Source organism: Chiloscyllium plagiosum, unplaced genomic scaffold (assembly GCF_037043375.1).
Source record: "Chiloscyllium plagiosum isolate Xiang-an unplaced genomic scaffold, Cpla_swu_hap1 HiC_scaffold_22, whole genome shotgun sequence".
Classification (NCBI taxonomy): domain Eukaryota; kingdom Metazoa; phylum Chordata; class Chondrichthyes; order Orectolobiformes; family Hemiscylliidae; genus Chiloscyllium; species Chiloscyllium plagiosum.
The window spans coordinates 16,024,813-16,046,087 of NW_028270160.1; the positions used below are offsets into that span (position 1 = coordinate 16,024,813).

General features: G+C 43.3%; 1 protein-coding gene across 4 annotated transcripts in view; it reads left to right on the forward strand.

Annotated features, from left to right (window-relative positions):
• The first annotated feature begins 2,469 nt into the window (after positions 1-2,469).
• Positions 2,470-21,275, forward strand: part of LOC122561276 (uncharacterized) — a 28,851-nt gene continuing 10,045 nt past the window's right edge. For 2 of the 4 annotated variants that reach the window (XM_087998793.1, XM_087998796.1), the window contains exons 1-5: positions 10,218-10,418; positions 10,973-11,118; positions 11,475-11,523; positions 13,940-15,047; positions 16,367-16,519. In XM_087998793.1, coding sequence (XP_087854919.1) covers positions 11,040-11,118; positions 11,475-11,523; positions 13,940-15,047; positions 16,367-16,519 — 1,389 coding nt within the window. In that variant the 5' untranslated portion in view covers positions 10,218-10,418; positions 10,973-11,039. Of the gene's footprint in view, positions 2,523-10,217; positions 10,419-10,972; positions 11,119-11,474; positions 11,524-13,939; positions 15,048-16,366; positions 16,520-21,275 lie in introns of those variants that run through there. The other 2 variants (XM_087998795.1, XM_087998794.1) reach the window with 2 other exon arrangements.

The window sequence follows — 21,275 nt, forward strand, 5'->3', positions numbered from 1 at the left end:
TTATAGGTGCACCATCGAGAGCATTCTGTCTGGATGTATCACTACCTGGTATGGCAACTGTACCATTCAAGATCAGGGACGGTTACAGAGAGTGGTAAACTCGGCCCGGACAATCACAAAGGCCACCCTCCCATCTAGAGGATCTATCTACTAGGCCTGCTGTCAAGGAAAGGCCGCCAGTATTCTCAAAGATCCATTCCATCCTGGCAATGCTTTTCTACAACCTCTACCATCGGGGAGAAGGTACAGAAGCCTGCACACCATGCACCAGTTGGTTTTGAAACAGTTTATACCCTACTGTTGTTAGAATGATGAATGGACACAAACTCTTAGCATTTGCCTGTACCTGTGTTTTGGTTTTTGCTGCTGTTTACCTATTATTTCCTATCTATGCTATTTAACTCTGTGATCTGCCTGTATTGCCCACAAGATAAAGCTTTTCAATGGCCTCGGTACACATGACAATAAATTCAATTCAATTCAATTTGGAGGCTATATTTGGGGTTACTAAGGTGTTTTTGGAAGTGGAGTTTGGAATAAGGGGCTATTTTGGGGTTATTAGAGTCATAGAGATGTACAGCACAGAAACAGACTCTTCGGTCCAATCCTTCCATGCCGACCAGATATCCCCAACCCAATTTAGTCCCACCTGCCAGCACCTAGCCCATATCCCTCCAAACCCTTCCCATTCATATACCAGATGCCTTTTAAATTTTGTAATTGTACTAGCCTCCACCACTTCCTCTGGCAGCTCAATCCATACACGTACCACCCTCTGCGTGGAAAAATTGCCCCTTAGGTCTCTTTTACATCTTTCCCTTCTCACCTAAACCTATGCCCTCTAGTTCTGGACTTCCCCACCCCAGGGAAAAGACTTTGTCTATTTATCCTATCCATGCCCCTCATGATTTTATAAACCTCTATAAGGTCATCTCTCAGCCTCCGACGCTCCTGGGAAAACAGCCAAAGCCTATTCAACCTCTCCCTGTAGCTCAAATCCTCCAACCCTGGCAACATCCTTGTCAATCTTTTCTGAACCCTTTCAAGTTTCAAAACATCTTTCCGATAGGAAGACGACCAGAACTGCACGCAATATTTCAACAGTGGCCTAACCAATGACCTGTACAGCCACAACATGACCTCTCAACTCCAGTACTCAATACTCTGACCAAAAGCATACCAAACGCCTTCTTCACTATCCTATCTACCTGCGACTCCACTTTCAAGGAGCTATGAACCTGCACTCCAAGGTCTCTTTGTTCAGCAACACTCCCGAGGACCTTACCGTTAAGTGTAAAGTCCTGCTAAGATTTGCTTTCTCAAAATGCAGCACCTCACATTTATCTAAATTAAACTTCATCTGCCACTTCTCAGCCCATTGGCCCATCTGATCAAGATCCCCTTATAATCTGAGGTAACCTTCTTCGCTGTCCACTATATCTTCAATTTTGGTGTCATCTTCAAACTTACTAATTATAACTCTAATGCTCAAATCCAAATTATTTATATAAATGATGAAAAGTAGTGGACCCAGCATCAATCTTTGTGGCACTCCAATGGTCACAGGCCTCCAATCTGAAAAGCAACCCTCCACCACCACGCTCTGTCTTCTACCTTTGAGCCAGTTCTATATTCAAATGGCTAGTTCTCCCTGTATTCTATGAGATCTAACTTTGCTAACCAGTCTCCCATGGAGAACCTTGTCGAATGCCTTACTGAAATCCGTATAGATTATGTCCACCGCTCAATCCTCTTTGTTACTTCTTCAAAAAACTCAATCAAGTATTAGCTTTTTTGGGAGGAAATTTGGATTTGGGGGCTATTTTTGGGGTTATTAAGTTGTTTTTGGGAGTGGGTCCAGATTAAGTGGCTTTTTCAAGGTTATTGAGGTGTTTTCAGGAGCGGAGTCTGGGATTTGAGGGATATTGTTGGGGTTATTAAGGTATTTTCAGGAGGAGGGTTCAGAATAAGGGGCTATTTTGTGGTTATTGAGGTGTTTTGGAGAGGGTGTTCGGATTTGGGGGCTAATTTTGGGGTTATTAAGTTGTTTTTGGGAGGAGGTTCAGATTGTGGCGTTTTTGGGTTTATTGAGGTGTTTTCAGGAGACGGTTTGGATTTAGGGGCGAGTTATGGGGTTAGGTGTTTTCGGGAGGAGGGGTTGGGAATAAGGGTCTATTTTGGGGTTATTGAAATGTTTTGGGGAGGATATTTAAATTTGGGGGCTATTTTGGGAGTTATTAAGTTGTTTTTGGGAGGGGGTTCAGAGTAAGTGGCTTTTTAGGGGTTATTGAGGGGGTTTAGGATTTGGGGGCTATATTTGGGGTTATTGATGTGTTTTCGGGGTGGGATGTTGGGGAGTGCCGCGATTCTCGGGGGTTTCCCCCGGGAGCAGGAAGCCGGGACTCGGACGCTCCGCCCCGCGCTCTGTCGTCGAGAAAAACCCGGAACAGAGAGAGCGGGAGGCCGAGGCCTGAGGCCTAGAGGAGGGAGAGACCGAGAAAAAAAAAAGAGGGAAAGAGAATGTGAGTGAGAGAAATAAAAACAGAGAAAGAAAAAACAACAGAGAGAGAAAGTGAGTGAGAAAACAGAGAAGGTGTGTGTGAGAGAGAAAACAAGTGAGTGTGTGAGAGAAAACAGAAAGTGTGTGTGAGAGAGAAAACAGAAAGTGTGTGTGAGAGAAAACGAAGTGTGTGAGAGAAAACAAAGTGTGTGTGAGAGAAAACAGAATGTGTGTGTGTGAGAGAAAACAGAGGAAGTGTGTGAGAGAAAACAAAGTGTGTGTGAGAGAGAAAACAGGAAGTGTGTGAGAAAACAGTGTGTGTGTGTGTGTGAGAGATAACAAAGTGTGACAGAAACAGAAAGTGAGTGTGTGAGAGAAAACAGAAAGTGTGTGTGTGTGTGAGAAAACAGAAAGTGTGACAGAAAACAGAAAGTGAGTGTGTGTGAGAGAAAACAGAGGAAGTGTGTGAGAGAAAACCAAAGTGTGTGTGTGAGAGAAAACCAAAGTGTGTGTGTGAGAGAAAACGAAAGTGTGTGTGTGAGAGAAAACGAAAGTGTGTGTGTGTGTGAGAGAAAACAGAAAGTGTGTGTGTGAGAGAAAACAGAAAGTGTGTGTGTGTGTGTGAGAGAAAACAGAAAGTGAGTGTGTGAGAGAAAACAGAGGAAGTGTGTGTGTGAGAGAAAACAAAGTGTGTGTGTGAGAGAAAACAAAGTGTGTGTGTGAGAGAAAACAGAGAGGAAGTGTGTGAGAGAAAACAAAGTGTGTGTGTGTGAGAGAAAACAAAGTGTGTGTGTGTGAGAGAAAACAGAAAGTGTGTGTGTGTGTGAGAGAAAACAGAAAGTGTGTGTGTGTGAGAGAAAACAGAAAGTGTGTGTGTGTGAGAGAAAACAGGAAGTGTGTGAGAGAAAACAGAAAGTGTGTGTGTGTGAGAGAAAACAGAAAGTGTGAGAGAAAACAGAGGAAGTGTGTGAGAGAAAACAAAGTGTGTGTGTGTGTGTGAGAGAAAACAGAAAGTGTGTGTGTGAGAGAAAACAGAAAGTGTGTGTGTGAGAGAAAACAAAGTGTGTGTGTGAGAGAAAACAGAAAGGAAGTGTGAGAGAAAACAGAGGAAGTGTGTGAGAGAAAACAGAAAGTGTGTGTGTGAGAGAAAACAGAAAGTGAGTGTGTGAGAGAAAACAGAGGAAGTGTGTGAGAGAAAACAAAGTGTGTGTGTGTGAGAGAAAACAGAAAGTGAGTGTGTGAGAGAAAACAGAAAGTGTGTGTGTGAGAGAAAACAGAAAGTGTGTGTGTGAGAGAAAACAGAAAGCGTGTGTGTGAGAGAAAACAGAAAGCGTGTGTGTGTGAGAGAAAACAGAAAGTGTGTGTGTGAGAGAAAACAGAAAGTGTGTGTGTGTGTGAGAGAAAACAGAAAGGAAGTGTGAGAGAAAACAGAGGAAGTGTGTGAGAGAAAACAGAAAGGAAGTGTGAGAGAAAACAGAGTGCGTGTGTGTGAGAGAAAACAAAGTGTGAGAGAAAACAGAAAGTGAGTGTGTGAGAGAAAACAGAGGAAGTGTGTGAGAGAAAACAAAGTGTGTGTGTGTGTGAGAGAAAACAAAGTGTGTGAGAGAAAACAGGAAGTGTGTGAGAGAAAACGAAGTGTGTGAGAGAAAACAAAGTGTGTGTGAGAGAAAACAGAAAGTGTGTGTGTGAGAGAAAACAGAGAGGAAGTGTGTGAGAGAAAACAGAGGAAGTGTGTGAGAGAAAACAGAGAGGAAGTGTGTGAGAGAAAACAGAGAGGAAGTGTGTGAGAGAAAACAAAGTGTGTGTGTGTGTGTGAGAAAACAGAAAGTGTGTGTGAGAGAAAACAGAAAGTGTGTGTGTGAGAGAAAACAGAAAGTGTGTGTGTGTGAGAGAAAACAGAGAGGAAGTGTGTGAGAGAAAACAGAGAGGAAGTGTGTGAGAGAAAACAGAGAGGAAGTGTGTGAGAGAAAACAGAGAGGAAGTGTGTGAGAGAAAACAGAGGAAGTGTGTGAGAGAAAACAGAGAGGAAGTGTGTGAGAGAAAACAGAGAGGAAGTGTGTGAGAGAAAACAGAGAGGAAGTGTGTGAGAGAAAACAAAGTGTGTGTGAGAGAAAACAGAAAGTGTGTGTGTGAGAGAAAACACAGAGGAAGTGTGTGAGAGAAAACAGAGGATGTGTGTGTGAGAGAAAACAGAAAGTGAGTGTGTGAGAGAAAACAGAGGAAGTGTGTGAGAGAAAACAAAGTGTGTGTGTGTGTGAGAGAAAACAGAAAGTGTGTGAGAGAAAATAGAGGAAGTGTGTGAGAGAAAACGAAGTGTGTGTGTGAGAGAAAACAGAAAGTGTGTGTGTGAGAGAAAACAGAAAGTGTGTGTGTGTGAGAGAAAACAGAAAGTGTGTGTGTGAGAGAAAACAGAAAGAGTGTGTGAGAGAAAACAGAAAGTGTGTGTGTGTGTGAGAGAAAACAGAAAGGAAATGTGTGAGAGAAAACGAAGTGTGTGAGAGAAAACAAAGTGTGTGTGAGAGAAAACAGAAAGTGTGTGTGTGAGAGAAAACAGAGAGGAAGTGTGTGAGAGAAAACAGAGGAAGTGTGTGAGAGAAAACAGAGAGGAAGTGTGTGAGAGAAAACAGAGAGGAAGTGTGTGAGAGAAAACAGAGGAAGTGTGTGTGTGAGAGAAAACAGAAAGTGAGTGTGTGAGAGAAAACAGAGGAAGTGTGTGAGAGAAAACAAAGTGTGTGTGTGTGTGAGAGAAAACAGAAAGTGTGTGAGAGAAAACAGAGGAAGTGTGTGAGAGAAAACGAAGTGTGTGAGAGAAAACAGAAAGTGTGTGTGTGAGGGAAAACAGAAAGTGTGTGTGTGTGAGAGAAAACAGAAAGTGTGTGTGTGTGAGAGAAAACAGAAAGTGTGTGTGAGAGAAAACAGAAAGTGTGTGTGAGAGAAAACAGAAAGTGTGTGTGTGTGTGAGAGAAAACAGAAAGGAAGTGTGTGAGAGAAAACAGAAAGTGTGTGTGTGAGAGGAAACAAAGTGTGGGTGTGAGAGAAAACAGAGAAGAAGGGTGTGAGAGAAAACAAAGGAAGTGTGTGAGTGAGAGAAAACAGAAAGTGTGGGTGTGAGAGAAAACAGAGAGGAAGTGTGTGAGAGAAAACAGAAAGTGTGTGTGTGAGAGAAAACAGAAAGTGTGGGTGTGAGAGAAAACAGAGAAGAAGTGTGTGAGAGAAAACAGGAAGCGTGTGAGAGAAAACAGAAAGTGTGTGAGAGAAAACAGAGGAAGTGTGTGAGAGAAAACAGAAGAAGTGTGTGAGTGAGAGAAAACAGAGAGGAAGTGTGTGAGAGAAAACAGAAATTTTGTGTGTGAGAGGAAACAAAGTGTGGGTGTGAGAGAAAACAGAGAAGAAGGGTGTGAGAGAAAACAAAGGAAGTGTGTGAGTGAGAGAAAACAGAGAGGAAGTGTGTGAGAGAAAACAGAGAGGAAGTGTGTGAGAGAAAACAGAGAGGAAGTGTGAGAGAAAACAGAGGAAGTGTGTGAGAGAAAACAGAAAGTGTGTGTGTGTGAGAGAAAACAGAAAGTGAGTGTGTGAGAGAGAAAACAGAGGAAGTGTGTGAGAGAAAACAGAAAGTGTGTGTGTGTGAGAGAAAACAGAAAGTGTGTGTGAGAGAAAACAGAAAGTGTGTGTGAGAGAAAACAGAAAGTGTGTGTGAGAGAAAACAGAAAGTGTGTGTGAGAGAAAACAGAAAGTGTGTGTGTGTGTGTGAGAGAAAACAGAGACGAAGTGTGTGAGAGAAAACAGAGAGGAAGTGTGTGAGAGAAAACAGAAAGTGTGTGTGTGTGAGAGAAAACAGAAAGTGTGAGAGAAAACAGAGGAAGTGTGTGAGAGAAAACAGAAAGTGTGGGTGTGAGAGAAAACAGAGAGGAAGTGTGTGAGAGAAAACAGAAAGTGTGTGTGTGAGAGAAAACAGAGAAGAAGTGTGTGAGAGAAAACAGGAAGTGTGTGAGAGAAAACAGAGGAAGTGTGTGAGAGAAAACAGAAGAAGTGTGTGAGTGAGAGAAAACAGAGAGGAAGTGTGTGAGAGAAAACAGAAAGTGTGTGTGTGAGAGGAAACAAAGTTTGGGTGTGAGAGAAAACAGAGAGGAAGGGTGTGAGAGAAAACAGAGAGGAAGGGTGTGAGAGAAAACAGAGAGGAAGTGTGTGAGAGAAAACAGAGAGGAAGTGTGTGAGAGAAAACAGAGAGGAAGGGTGTGAGAGAAAACAGAGAGGAAGGGTGTGAGAGAAAACAGAGAGGAAGGGTGTGAGAGAAAACAGAAAGGAAGTGTGAGAGAAAACAGAGGAAGTGTGTGAGAGAAAACAGAAAGTGTGTGTGTGTGAGAGAAAACAGAAAGTGTGAGAGAAAACAGAGGAAGTGTGTGAGAGAAACAGAGGAAGTGTGTGAGAGAAAACAGAAAGTGTGGGTGTGAGAGAAAACAGAGAGGAAGTGTGTGAGAGAAAACAGAAAGTGTGTGTGTGAGAGAAAACAGAAAGTGTGGGTGTGAGAGAAAACAGAGAAGAAGTGTGTGAGAGAAAACAGGAAGTGTGTGAGAGAAAACAGAGGAAGTGTGTGAGAGAAAACAGAAGAAGTGTGTGAGTGAGAGAAAACAGAGAGGAAGTGTGTGAGAGAAAACAGAAAGTGTGTGTGTGAGAGGAAACAAAGTGTGGGTGTGAGAGAAAACAGAGAGGAAGTGTGTGAGAGAAAACAGAGAGGAAGTGTGTGAGAGAAAACAGAGAGGAAGTGTGTGAGAGAAAACAGAGAGGAAGTGTGTGAGAGAAAACAGAGAGGAAGTGTGTGAGAGAAAACAGAGAGGAAGGGTGTGAGAGAAAACAGAGAGGAAGGGTGTGAGAGAAAACAGAGAGGAAGGGTGTGAGAGAAAACAGAAAGGAAGTGTGAGAGAAAACAGAGGAAGTGTGTGAGAGAAAACAGAAAGTGTGTGTGTGTGAGAGAAAACAGAAAGTGAGTGTGTGAGAGAGAAAACAGAGGAAGTGTGTGAGAGAAAACAGAAAGTGTGTGTGTGTGAGAGAAAACAGAAAGTGTGTGAGAGAAAACAAAGTATGTGTGTGTGTGAGAGAAAACAGAAAGTGTGTGTGTGAGAGAAAACAGAAAGTGTGTGTGTGTGAGAGAAAACAAAGTGTGTGTGTGAGAGAAAACAGAAAGTGTGTGTGTGAGAGAAAACAGAAAGGAAGTGTGAGAGAAAACAGAGGAAGTGTGTGAGAGAAAACAGAAAGTGTGTGTGTGTGAGAGAAAACAGAAAGTGAGTGTGTGAGAGAAAACAGAGGAAGTGTGTGAGAGAAAACAGAAAGTGTGTGTGTGTGAGAGAAAACAAAGTGTGTGTGTGTGAGAGAAAACAGAAAGTGTGTGTGTGTGAGAGAAAACAGAAAGTGTGTGTGTGTGTGAGAGAAAACAGAGAGGAAGTGTGTGAGAGGAAACAGAGGAAGTGTGTGAGAGAAAACAGAAAGTGTGTGTGTGTGAGAGAAAACAGAGGAAGTGTGTGAGAGAAAACAGAAAGTGTGTGTGTGTGAGAGAAAACAGAGGAAGTGTGTGAGAGAAAACAGAGGAAGTGTGTGAGAGAAAACAGAAAGTGTGTGAGAGAAAACAGAAAGTGTGTGTGTGTGAGAGAAAACAGAGGAAGTGTGTGAGAGAAAACAGAGGAAGTGTGTGAGAGAAAACAGAAAGTGTGTGAGAGAAAACAGAGGAAGTGTGTGAGAGAAAACAGAAAGTGTGTGAGAGAAAACAGAGGAAGTGTGTGAGAGAAAACGAAGTGTGTGAGAGAAAACAAAGTGTGTGTGTGTGTGAGAGAAAACAAAGTGTGTGTGTGAGAGAAAACAGAAAGTGTGTGTGTGAGAGAAAACAGAAAGTGTGTGTGTGAGAGAAAACAGAAAGTGTGTGTGTGAGAGAAAACAGAAAGTGTGTGTGTGTGTGTGAGAGAAAACAGAAAGGAAGTGTGGGAGAAAACAGAGGAAGTGTGTGAGAGAAAACAGAAAGGAAGTGTGAGAGAAAACAGAGGAAGTGTGTGAGAGAAAACAGAAAGTGTGTGTGAGAGAAAACAGAAAGTGTGTGTGTGTGTGAGAGAAAACAGAGAGGAAGTGTGTGAGAGGAAACAGAGGAAGTGTGTGAGAGAAAACAGAAAGTGTGTGTGTGTGAGAGAAAACAGAGGAAGTGTGTGAGAGAAAACAGAAAGTGTGTGTGTGTGAGAGAAAACAGAGGAAGTGTGTGAGAGAAAACAGAAAGGAAGTGTGAGAGAAAACAGAGGAAGTGTGTGAGAGAAAACAGAAAGTGTGTGTGAGAGAAAACAAAGTGTGAGAGAAAACAGAAAGTGAGTGTGTGAGAGAAAACAGAGGAAGTGTGTGAGAGAAAACAAAGTGTGTGTGTGTGTGAGAGAAAACAAAGTGTGTGAGAGAAAACAGGAAGTGTGTGAGAGAAAACGAAGTGTGTGAGAGAAAACAAAGTGTGTGTGTGTGAGAGAAAACAGAAAGTGTGTGTGTGAGAGAGCAAACAGAGAGGAAGTGTGTGAGAGAAAACAGAGAGGAAGTGTGTGAGAAAACAGAGAGGAAGTGTGTGAGAGAAAACAGAGAGGAAGTGTGTGAGAGAAAACAGAGAGGAAGTGTGTGAGAGAAAACAAAGTGTGTGTGTGTGAGAGAAAACAGAAAGTGTGTGTGAGAGAAAACAGAAAGTGTGTGTGTGAGAGAAAACAGAAAGTGTGTGTGTGAGAGAAAACAGAAAGTGTGTGTGTGAGAGAAAACAGAAAGTGTGTGTGTGTGAGAGAAAACAGAAAGTGTGTGTGTGTGAGAGAAAACAGAGAGGAAGTGTGTGAGAGAAAACAGAGAGGAAGTGTGTGAGAGAAAACAGAGAGGAAGTGTGTGAGAGAAAACAGAGAGGAAGTGTGTGAGAGAAAACAGAAAGTGTGTGTGTGTGAGAGAAAACAGAAAGTGTGAGAGAAAACAGAGGAAGTGTGTGAGAGAAAACAGAGGAAGTGTGTGAGAGAAAACGAAGTGTGTGAGAGAAAACAAAGTGTGTGTGTGAGAGAGAAAACAAAGTGTGTGTGTGAGAGAAAACAGAAAGTGTGTGTGTGAGAGAAAACAGAAAGTGTGTGTGAGAGAGAAAACAGAAAGTGTGTGTGAGAGAGAAAACAGAAAGTGTGTGTGAGAGAAAACAGAAAGTGTGTGTGTGTGTGAGAGAAAACAGAAAGGAAGTGTGTGAGAGAAAACAGAGAGGAAGTGTGTGAGAGAAAACAGAAAGTGTGAGAGAAAACAGAGGAAGTGTGTGAGAGAAAACAAAGTGTGGGTGTGAGAGAAAACAGAGAGGAAGTGTGTGAGAGAAAACAGAAAGTGTGGGTGTGAGAGAAAACAGAGAAGAAGGGTGTGAGAGAAAACAGGAAGTGTGTGAGAGAAAACAAAGTGTGTGAGAGAAAACAGAGGAAGTGTGTGAGAGAAAACAGAAGAAGGGTGTGAGAGAAAACAGAGGAAGTGTGTGAGTGAGAGAAAACAGAGAGGAAGTGTGTGAGAGAAAACAGAAAGTGTGTGTGTGAGAGGAAACAAAGTGTGGGTGTGAGAGAAAACAGAGAAGAAGGGTGTGAGAGAAAACAAAGGAAGTGTGTGAGTGAGAGAAAACAGAGAGGAAGTGTGTGAGAGAAAACAGAGAGGAAGTGTGTGAGAGAAAACAGAGGAAGTGTGTGAGAGAAAACAGAGAGGAAGTGTGTGAGAGAAAACAGAAAAAGTGGGTGTATGAGAGAGAAAACAGAAAAAGTGGGTGTGTGAGAGAAAACAGAAAAAGTGGGTTTGTGAGAGAAAATCAGTGTAAAAGAACTAACAGTGAGTGTGAGAAAAAACAAACCGAGACAAAAACAGGGAGAGTGATTGTGAGAGAAAAAAAAGTTTGTGAGAAAAAAACAGAGTGAGTGAGTATGAGAGAAAAAGAGAACCCAGAGGGAGGGAAAAAGAAAACACGGGGAGAGAGAGGAAAAGAACCCAGAGAGAGAGAAAGTTAGAAAAACTTGTTGGGAGAGAGAGAATGAGGAAAACCTCAGAGAGAGAGAGAGTGAGTGAGAAAGCCCGGAGAAACAAAATACCGAGAGACAGAGAACCAACCTGGGTGGAGAGAGAAAGTGCAAGAAATCCTGAGAGAGAAAAAAAACCTCAGTGAATGAGTGAGGAAACCGTAGTGGAGAGGAGGAGGAGGGAGAGAGAGCAAGAATGCAAGATAAAATCCCAGATCTATGTGAAAGAAAATGAAAAAAAAAACCCAGGAGAGAGGGAGTGAGAAAACCTGTGGTAGAGAAAGAAAGTAAATTAAAGAGAGAGAGGGTAAGAAATCCTGGGTAGTGCAGGCAGATTGAGAAATCTGGGTGGTTGAATTCAAACTGTTGTTTTGTTGTCAAACATTGTGCCTAATATAGTGACAGATTTGAAGCGATTCTACAGATTCACTGTTGTTCTCTTTCTCGACAGATCAGAAGTACTGTCAGGATGAATTCCCTTATTTCAGATACAATGGATCCACTGCAAATTGAAGGGAATGAAGAGCAATTCTTTGAGACAGGTTAAGTTTGGTTATTGGGTCTTGCAAGATGGAGAGTGGCAGCTACTCTATAAAGGTGCCAGCACTCTTGCATCTGAATCAGCACTTCTGAATATGTGTGCAGTTAACGTAAAATTAAGGCTAATGTTCCAGAATATGAAATGAGTGTTTTGTCATGGTACCATGACCAATATTTCAATATCACAGAGACTGATAATCCCATTACTGCTTATAGGAACTTGCTATGTACAAATTGGCTGCCTTCTTTCTGGCATTACAGTAGCGACCACACTTCAAAAGTATTAATTGGCTGAAAAGTGCTTTGAAGTTTCGTAAAGATGTAAAAGGCATGATAGAAATAAAAGTTCTTTATTTTCTTTTTAATTGCAGTTGTGAGAGGAGCTGTAAAACTCTGCTTATTTTTCCTTTCAGAGCAATCCTTGCTGAGTCCAGAAGAGACAGATGAGTCTGGATTTTTTGAGTAAGTTCTGAACTGAGCATTTCTTCAGATGTTCTTGTCTGTCAGTTTGTTTGTCTTCAAAGCTCAAAATATACTTCTGAACGTTTAAAGTAGTTAATAAACTGACTTTGTTTAACTGTTGTTTTGAATGACAAATCCAACATTACAGAAGATTCTGATGGTTGCTGGGAATCTGGGAGTGATCTGAATTTGGAATTTGCATCTTTAGAAGTAAGGGGGTGACACTGAAGACTGAAGTTTAAAACACATTAACCTTTGATTTATATCTAACCCCTTGGTATACCTATCCTGGGAATGTTTGATGGGGACAATTTAGAGGGAGCTTTGCTGTGTATCAAATCCTGTGCTATACCTGCCTGGGAATATTTGATGTGGACAGTGGAGACAGAGCTTCACTCTGTGTCTAACCTCATGCTGTACTTTTCCTGGGAGTGTTTGATGGGACAGTGTAAAGGGAGGTGACATCCTTTAATTCCAGTCCCCAGTTCTCATACTCTTAATCTTTACAAATGAATAGGTAGTGATCAAAATATAAATTGAAACATTTTGTTCCCTCTCATCAAACTCCACCTTCAACATAATTGATGCATTTTTGCAAGGTTTGTGAAGGTTTGTAGTTCAGGTTGAGGTTTAGGGTGTAGATTTGTTCGCTGAGCTATACGTTTGATATCCAGACGTTTCATTACCTGGCTAGGTAACATCATCAGTGGTGACCTCCAAGTGAAGCAAAGCTGTTGTTTCCTGCTTTCTATTTATATCTTTCTCCTGGATCAGGTTCCTGGGGTTTGTAGTGATGTCATTTCCTGTTCGTTTTCTGAGGAGTTGATAGATGGCATCTAGATCTATGTGTTTGTTTATGGTGTTGTGGTTGGAGTGCCAAGCCTCTAGGAATTCTCTGGCATGTTTTTGCTTAGCCTGTCCCAGGATAGATGTGTTGTCCCAGTCAAAATGGTGGTTTTTTTCATCCGTGTGTAGGGCTACGAGGGAGAGGGGGTCGTGTCTTTTTGTGGCTAGCTGGTGTCGTGTATCCTGGAGGCTAACTTTCTTCCTGTTTGTCCTACGTAGTGTTTGTGGCAGTCCTTGCATGGAATTTTGTAGATGACGTTGGTTTTGTCCATGGGTTGTACTGGGTCTTTTAAGTTTGTTAGTTTTTGTTTGAGAGTATTGGTGGATTTGTGTGCTACTAGGATTCCGAGGGGTCTTAGTAGTCTGGCTGTCATTTCTGAAACTTCTTTGATGTATGGTAAGGTGGTTAGGGTTTCTGGCTGTGTTTGGTCTGCTTGTCGTAGTTTGTTCTTGAGGAATCTGCGCACTGTATTTTTTGAGTATCCGTTCTCCTTGAATACGTGGTATAGGTGGTTCTCCTCTGTTTTCCGAAGTTTGTCTATGCTGCAGTGTGTGGTGGTGGCTCGTTGGAACTTTATGCTCATAGGCATAAAGTTCACCAGGGAGGAAGAAACCAATAACAAACTCGCATTCCTGGACGTCACAGTTGAAAGAAAGGACAACGGAGAACTACAAACCTGCGTATACAGAAAACCGACAAACACTGACCAAATACTTAACTACACCAGCAACCATCCCAACACACACAAACAAAGCTATATCAGAACACTATTCTAACGAGCCACCACACACTGCAGCACAGACGAACTTCGGAAAACAGACCTGTACAACGTATTCAAGAAGAACGGATACTCAAAATACAGTGCGCAGATTCCTCAAGAACAAACCACGACAAGCAGACCAAACACAACCAGAAACCCTAACCACCTTACCATACATCAAAGAAGTTTCAGAAATGACGGCCAGACTACTAAGACCCCTTGGAATCCTAGTAGCACACAAATCCACCAACACTCTCAAACAAAAACTAACAAACTTAAAAGACCCAGTACAACCCATGGACAAAGCCAACGTCATCTACAAAATTCCATGCAAGGACTGCCACAAACACTACGTAGGACAAACTGGAAGAAAGTTAGCCACCAGGATACACGAACACCAGCTAGTCACAAAAAGACACGACCCCCTCTCCCTCGTAGCCCTACACACGGATGAAAAAAAACACCATTTCGACTGGGACAGGCTAAGCAAAGACATGCCAGAGAATTCCTAGTGGCTTGGCACTCCAACCACAACGCCATAAACAAACACATAGATCTAGATGCCATCTATCAACCCCTCAGAAAACGAACAGGAAATGACATCACCACAAACCTCAGGAACCCCATCCAGGAGAAAGATATAAATAGAAAGCAGGAGACAACAGCTTCGCTTCACTTGGAGGTCGCCACTGATGATGATACCTAGCCAGGTAACGAAACGTCTGGATATCAAACCTACAGCTCAGCGAACAAACCTACACCCATATAACTGATGCAGTGAATCTAATACCTGCCTACTTTTCCAACAGGGATGTGATTTCTGTCAGCAGTGGAGAAACTAAGCTCCCCACAGAAACTGAGTCTCTGATTGCTACCGAGAGTGACATAGATCTCACGGCTCAGCTTGTGCCCTCTGGTGGGCTGCAGAGTCACCCCTGTGTGACCACCCATCCCATCAGTGAGACTGGGGCACAGGCCGACTGCAAATTCAAGTACACTTTCTCATGTAGACCCTGCATTTACACAGAAGCTGTTCCGATACTCTCAATCCGATCGAGTGACTACAAAATCCCTCACAGTCCCACTGGCCACGACTCTTCAAAGACTCAATATGAAGAGATACCTAGTCGAGGCACCGGCTTTGTCAAGAGCTTAGCATCCAGCACAATCCCCTTCAGTTTAGGGACAAGTCCCAACCCAGGTCTGGTAAAAGGCAGTCTCAGTGCTGGGAATGTACAAGGTTCAGGAGGACAGTTAATTGGGGCCAGACATGACAACACCATGGACAGTGATGACAGGGCACTTGTGCAAGTGCCCACCTCTGAGACTGAGTCAAACCAGAATGAAAGCTTCACCAAGGAGCCTGAGAGGGCTGGGATTTTCTCCTCAGCTCCCAAGTTTGAAGGTTGGTTGGTGGGAGAAAACGAGGAGGATTTATATTTTGAAGCAGGTGACTGCGATGGAGTCGACCTGTACACTGATCCAAATAAAAAGCCAGTTGGAGGGACAGAGGAAGTTTGTGAATCCCAGGATTTACCATCTACATTTTCTGGGGATTTGGCCTGTCAAGAAAACAGCAATGACTCGATATCACAATCGTTAGCAGACGTGGTCCATTTAGACTGGCCTGACACACCCAGCTTATTGAGAGAATACAAGGCGTCACAGCAAGAAGAGACCACGAAGAGGAAGAACAATCTGCCTTTCTGTTTATCTAACCCATTCATCAGGAACTCCATTGCAATAGCCTCCCACAGGCTTAGCAGGGAACTCACCACTCAAGTTCTGGATGAGTTAAGACAAACATTCATTGAGGGCTTTTTGGACAATGGTCAGTATTTTGACTTGTTGGATTCAGGACTTGTCCTGTCAAATCAAGAGAGGGAGAACCTTGTGGACAGGGTAATTGTTACCATGGTAAGTGGCTGATTCCTTGTTGAGAACCATGCTTGCCGCAATTATACAGAACCTTTGTGAGATCACACCTAGAATATTGGATGCACTTTTGATTCTGTTTTCTGAGGAAGGATGTGCTTGCGGTAGAGAGAGTGTAGCAAAGTTTTACCAGGCTGATCCCTGAATGGCGGGTTTAACATATGAGGAAAGGTTGAATTCATGAGGAATATGTTTGCTGAAGTTCAGAGGAAGGAGTGGGAAATCTCATAGAAATGTATAAAATTCTCACATGGCGAAACAGAGTAGATACACAAAGTATGTTCCAGATGGCGGCGAGTCCAGAGCCAGAACCAGTGTCACCGTTTAAGAATATGGGTTAATCCATTTGGGACTGAGATGAGGAGAAATTTCTTCACCCAGAAAGTGGTGAGCATGTGAAATTCACTACTACAGAAAGCAACCGAGCCTAAAACAATGTATGATTTCAAGAAAGAGTTGGGTATAGCTCTTGAACTTAAAGAGATTAAAAGAAATGGGGGAAAAGCAGAAACAGTCTATTGTGTTGAATGGTTAGCCATGATGATAATGAATGGCGAGCAGTCTCAAAAGGGCTGAATGGTGTACTCCTGTTTCTATTTTCTGTATGTCTATCACCGTTACTTCACAACTTGGTCATTTAAACTTGTTCCTTGTGCATTGCCTCTGTCAAATTTAAGTATGATGACCTTTGTGTGCGGTGGGACCAGTGTTTCCACAAGTGGTGGATAAGCTGAAGCAAAGTGCCACCCCAAGGGGTGTGAAGTAAAGCGTGGTCACTCCCTGTAACCGTTGTTGACTCACTGGATAACACTCTGGTTCCTGAACCAATAGGTTTGAGCTCCCGCCAGGGTATGTTCAGACTGACACTCCTAGAGCCAGTAAATTTCAGTGTTGGTACTATTGGAGTGCTGCAGCATTGGAGGTGCAATCTTTCAGACAAGGTGTTAAACGAGGACTAATCTGTCCTTTCAGGTGGAGTACAGTCCTAGGAAAGACCAGGAGAGCTCATCCCAGTGTCCTGACCAACACTTGAACCTCAAACAGCGTCACAAAAGTGGATGATCTGATCATTATCATGCTGTTGTTTGCATAGCAAGTAACCACACATTTTTAGACTAATGACTATACTTCAAATTGTAGTTTCCTGATTGTGAAATGCTTTGGTACATATTGAGGTTGTGAAGTTCAGTGTAGAGGTTCTCTCTTTTCTTCAAGCTGCTATATAGCTGAGATGGCCCTGTTAGATGTGAGGGTTCCGGTGGTTGTTCTATACATCTGACCTTTGTATTTCCTCCTGTCAGCGAGATGGAGCCAGGCTGGCACTGAGGCCAGCCAAACACGGAAACATCAGTTACTACTGGCCCTGTGTGGACTTTCATGTAGTCCAACATTTGGGGAGCAACTGGTTCCGAGTGAAGGACAAGACAACACGGCAACTTCTGATGATGAAAAAGGTCTGGTTTACTTTTGAATACATTTATTTAAGCTTTCCCTTTGCTTGATGGGTGAGTTAGATCAGGAGATAATGGGTAGTTTATGGTAATAAATTAAACAGAATACAAATTCCCAGTTTCAATCCTATGCACGGGGGAAGTTAGACTCATGTCTGAGTCAAGATGGTAGATTCTTCCAGGTTAGTTCTAGAACAGCCAAAAAATGTGGGAATGATTGGAGTTTGTTCAGCCTTCTGAGAAATGCGTGAACATGCCTCTATTTATATGTATACATATTTGTGTATGCATATGCATTTGTGTACACGAATGACTGTATGTCTGTGTGAAAGAATGTGCATACGAATGAATGTGTGTGTGTAAGCATGTGTATGTGCATGCATATGTGTGTATTGGTATGTTTATGTATTAGCGTACATATGACTCTGTACATGCTTGTGCGCGTTTGTGTACTTGTGTGTCCATTAGTGTGTGTGCGTGCATATGTACATGTGTGTATTTACATTCATCAGAGTGAATGCAATATGCCTTACCTGTGAATCCCAGAATCCCTGGATTATTCCCAGTGCCACGTGCTAACCAGAGTCAAAATTGTGTGTGACTTGAAGCTTTAGGCAGGATGGAGGGCTTTAGATTCTTGAGAAATTGGGACCAGTTTTGGAACAAAAGATATTTACTCAAAAAGGACAAATTATACCTCGAGGGCTGGATCAATGTTGAGGGTTTGGGGTGGGTGTCAAATGGGCAAGTAGGAAAGATGAAAAAGGTGCATAAAGAGAGTGTTGGACAGTACTCAAGAAGATAGTAGCATATTGGGTAGGGATGGACTAAGAAAGACAGGAATACTAAGAGAGGATTACAATGAGTCTACATAAGTACACAAGTTTGGAGAATAAGGTTGATGAGCTACAAACACAAATCGTTTAGTGTCAACATAAATAGTAGCAATGGAAATATGGCTTACAAAGGTGACGCCTTTGCATTTAATGTACAAAATTTTGAAATAGAGAGAGGAGAATGGAGAGTTTATGACAGGATTTATTTGGCAATACATTATAGTATTGGAAGAGAAGTCCTTCATCAAGAACAGAGTCCATTTGGTTTCAGTTGAAAAGGAAATTAGACAAGATCATGCTATTTGGGGAATTCTATAAATCACAGAGATGTTCAAGTGTTGAGTGCTGATATTTGGGGTTTTAATTACCCAAGTATCAATTGGAATAATGTTAGATTAAAGGATAAAGAGGGAGAAGAATTTCTGAAATGTTTTCAGGGGAGCGACCTTGATCTATGTGTTCCTGGGCAGTCTAGGCATGCTGGAATAAAAACAGAAAATACTGGAGAAATTCGAAGATCTAGCAGCTTCTGTTGAGAGAAAAAAAAGAGTTAACGTTTTAAATCCGATGTCAGATTTCTGAAGAAGTGACATCGCTAGAGGAAACGGAGTGTGCCAAGTGGAACATTTGGGGAAACATTTGTGTCAAAGCAATCATTGTACTGTAGGTTAGGTTAATAATGGAGAGGAGCATTATATCCTTTAGGTACCAGCTACTGGTGAACACTGTAGCAATCAAGAAACAGACAGTTCCAAAGGTTCGCCGTACTAGAGTTTCACTTTTGGTTTCTGTCTTCAATTCTGCCTACCAGTAGGGGTGGAGCTTGTTGCAAAATTTTCAATAGGCTACTCAGTCACTGAAGAACAGTTGGACTTTTAAGATAGAGACGGATACTGGATCCATGCTGAAAAGAATTGCTGCTGAAGAGATGACCGAGAGATGCTGGTGCTATGCAGTTGTTGGAACTCAGGAAGATGTTCCAGGAGTTAGTAGATGCATAATTAATAGTATAGTTGGGACCCAGTGAGAAATCAAGAGCAGCTGGATAGTTTGTACAGAAGGAACTCCGGCAAGGTGTTCTAAGATGTTCAGTAGTTACAGCTAAGTGGTGAAGTTAGGGCCCAAATCCTGGGAACTGTAGGAGCTTGAAGGAAGCCATGTGCCACCAATAGTTCAGTATCGCTGTTAGCAAGGGTGAATGAAACCAACAAGCAGTTGGGGCTTTCTTCATTTGGTTCAACCAATTGGTTGCTTCATGCAACTGAGGCAGTTTAGAGCTTCTGGAAATAATTCCAGGAGGAATGATGGTGAAACTCTCTGCTTGTGAAAAGCTGGAGTTGTGTCTGTGAGTAAGCATTGGAATGCAGTTTCCAGAATCCAGGAGAGAGTAGACCCAGGAAAGGAATGTGAAATTTAGGATATTAGCAGGATTGAGGTAATTTATGAAGGAGCAGTTCTTGAAAGAGTTTCAAGACTAGATAGTCAAAGTAAGCAATTAAATCGCTCATGAAATTTTGATGAGAATTGATGACCCACAGCTTCATTAACATTAGAAAAGAACCCCGCACTGCCCGGTTCTACTTCCTTCCCAAGATCCACAAGCCTGACCACCCTGGCCGACCCATTGTCTCAGCATGCTCCTGCCCCACTGAACTCATCTCTGCCTACCTCGACACTGTCCTATCCCCCCTAGTCCAGGAACTCCCCACATACGTTCGAGACACCACCCACGCCCGCCACCTCCTCCAAGACTTCCGTTTCCCCAGCCCCCAATGCCTCATCTTCACCGGATATCTAATCCCTCTACACCTCCATCCGCCATGACCAGGGCCTCCAAGCTCTCCGTTTTTTTCTTCTCCCGACGTCCCCAACAGTACTCTTCCACCGACACACTCATTCGTTTGGCCGAACTGGTTCTCACCCTTAACAATTTCTCCTTCGAATCCTCCCACTTCCTCCAGACCAAAGGGGTAGCCATGGGCACACGTATGGGCCCCAGCTATGCCTGTCTCTTTGTTGGCTACGTAGAACAGTTGATCTTCCGTAATTACACCGGCACCACTCCCCACCTCTTCCTCCGCTACATTGATGACTGCATTGGCGCTACCTCGTGCTCCCGTGAGGAGGTTGAGCAATTCATCAACTACACCAACACATTCCACCCTGACCTTAAATTTACCTGGACCATCTCTGACACCTCCCTCCCCTTCCTGGACCTCTCCATTTCCATTAATGACGACCGACTTGACACTAACATTTTTTACAAACCCACCGACTCCCACAGCTACCTGGATTACACCTCTTCCCACCCTACCTCTTGCAAAAATGCCATCCCGTATTCCCAATTCCTCCGCCTCTGCCATATCTTTTCCCAGGAGGACCAGTTCCACCACAGAACACACCAGATGGCCTCCTTCTTTAGAGACCGCAATTTCCCTTCCCACGTGGTTAAAGATGCCGTCCAACGCACTTTGTCCACATCCCGCACCTCCGCCCTCAGACCCCACCCCTCCAACCGTAAAAGGACAGAACGCCCCTGGTGCTCACCTTCCACCCTACTAACCTTCGCATAAACCAAATCATCCGCCGACATTTCCGCCACCTCCAAAAAGACCCCACCACCAGGGATATATTTCCCTCCCTACCCCTTTCCGCCTTCCGCAAAAACCGTTGCCTCTGTGACTACCTGGTCAGGTCCACGCCCCCCCTACAACCCAACCTCTCATCCAGGCACCTTCCCATGCCACCGCAGGAACTGCAAAACCTGCGCCCACACCTCCTCCCTCACCTCCATCCAAGGCCCTAAAGGAGCCTTCCACATCCATCAAAGCTTTACCTGCACATCCACTAATATCATTTATTGTATCCGTTGCTCCTGATGCGGTCTCCTCTACATTGGGGAGACTGGACGCCTCCTAGCAGAGTGCTTTAGGGAACATCTCCGAACACCCGCACCAATCAACCACACCGCTCTGTGGCCCAACATTTCAACTCCCCCTCCCACTCTGCCGAGGACATGGAGGTCCTGGGCCTCCTTCACCGCCGCTCCCTCATCACCAGACGCCTGGAGGAAGGATACCTCATCTTCCGCCTCGGAACACTTCAACCCCAGGGCACCAATGTGGACTTCAACAGTTTCCTCATTTTCCCCTTCCCCCACCTCAACCTGGTTCCAAACTTCCAGCTCAGCACTGTCCCCATGACTTGTCCCACCTGCCTATCTTCTTTTCCACCTATCCACTCCACCCTCCCCCCGCCCCTGACCTATCACCTTCATCCCTTCCCCCACTCACCTATTGTACTCTATGCTACTTTCTCCCCACCCTCACCCTCCTCTAGCTTATCTCTCCACACTTCACGCTCTCTGCCTTTATTCCTGATGAAGGGCTTTTGCCCGAAATGTCGATTTTATGCTCCTCGGATGCTGCCTGAACTGCTGTGCTCTTCCAGCACCACTAATCCAGAATCTGGTTTCCAGCATCTGCAGTCATTGTTTTTACCTGCTCTGAATACCAAACCAATCTAAGATCTATATAATCAGCCATTTCACCACCCTGGTTAAATTTTAAAAATTATAATGATCGGTGTTGAGTGGGGCTAAAAAAGACTTAAGTGCATCCGTCAACCTAAATCATAACAAAACTAACGTAAAATTTCTGTGTTACTAATCAAGAGTCAAACTTTGAGAAACTCAGAGAGTGACAGCTTACACTGCATGACAAAAGGGTTGGTCAGTCGACTAAGGACCAAGAAAGAATTGTTGCCTACACTTTTTTATTTGATTCAAAAAAATCTTGCTGTGCCTGGAAACATCCCTTTTTCTTGCAGAGGACAGGTCCTCTATATGAGTTTATAGATAAATGTAGCAAGCAATTGAGCCTCATTGTAAACTGTTCTGATATTCTGAAATATTAATGTAATTC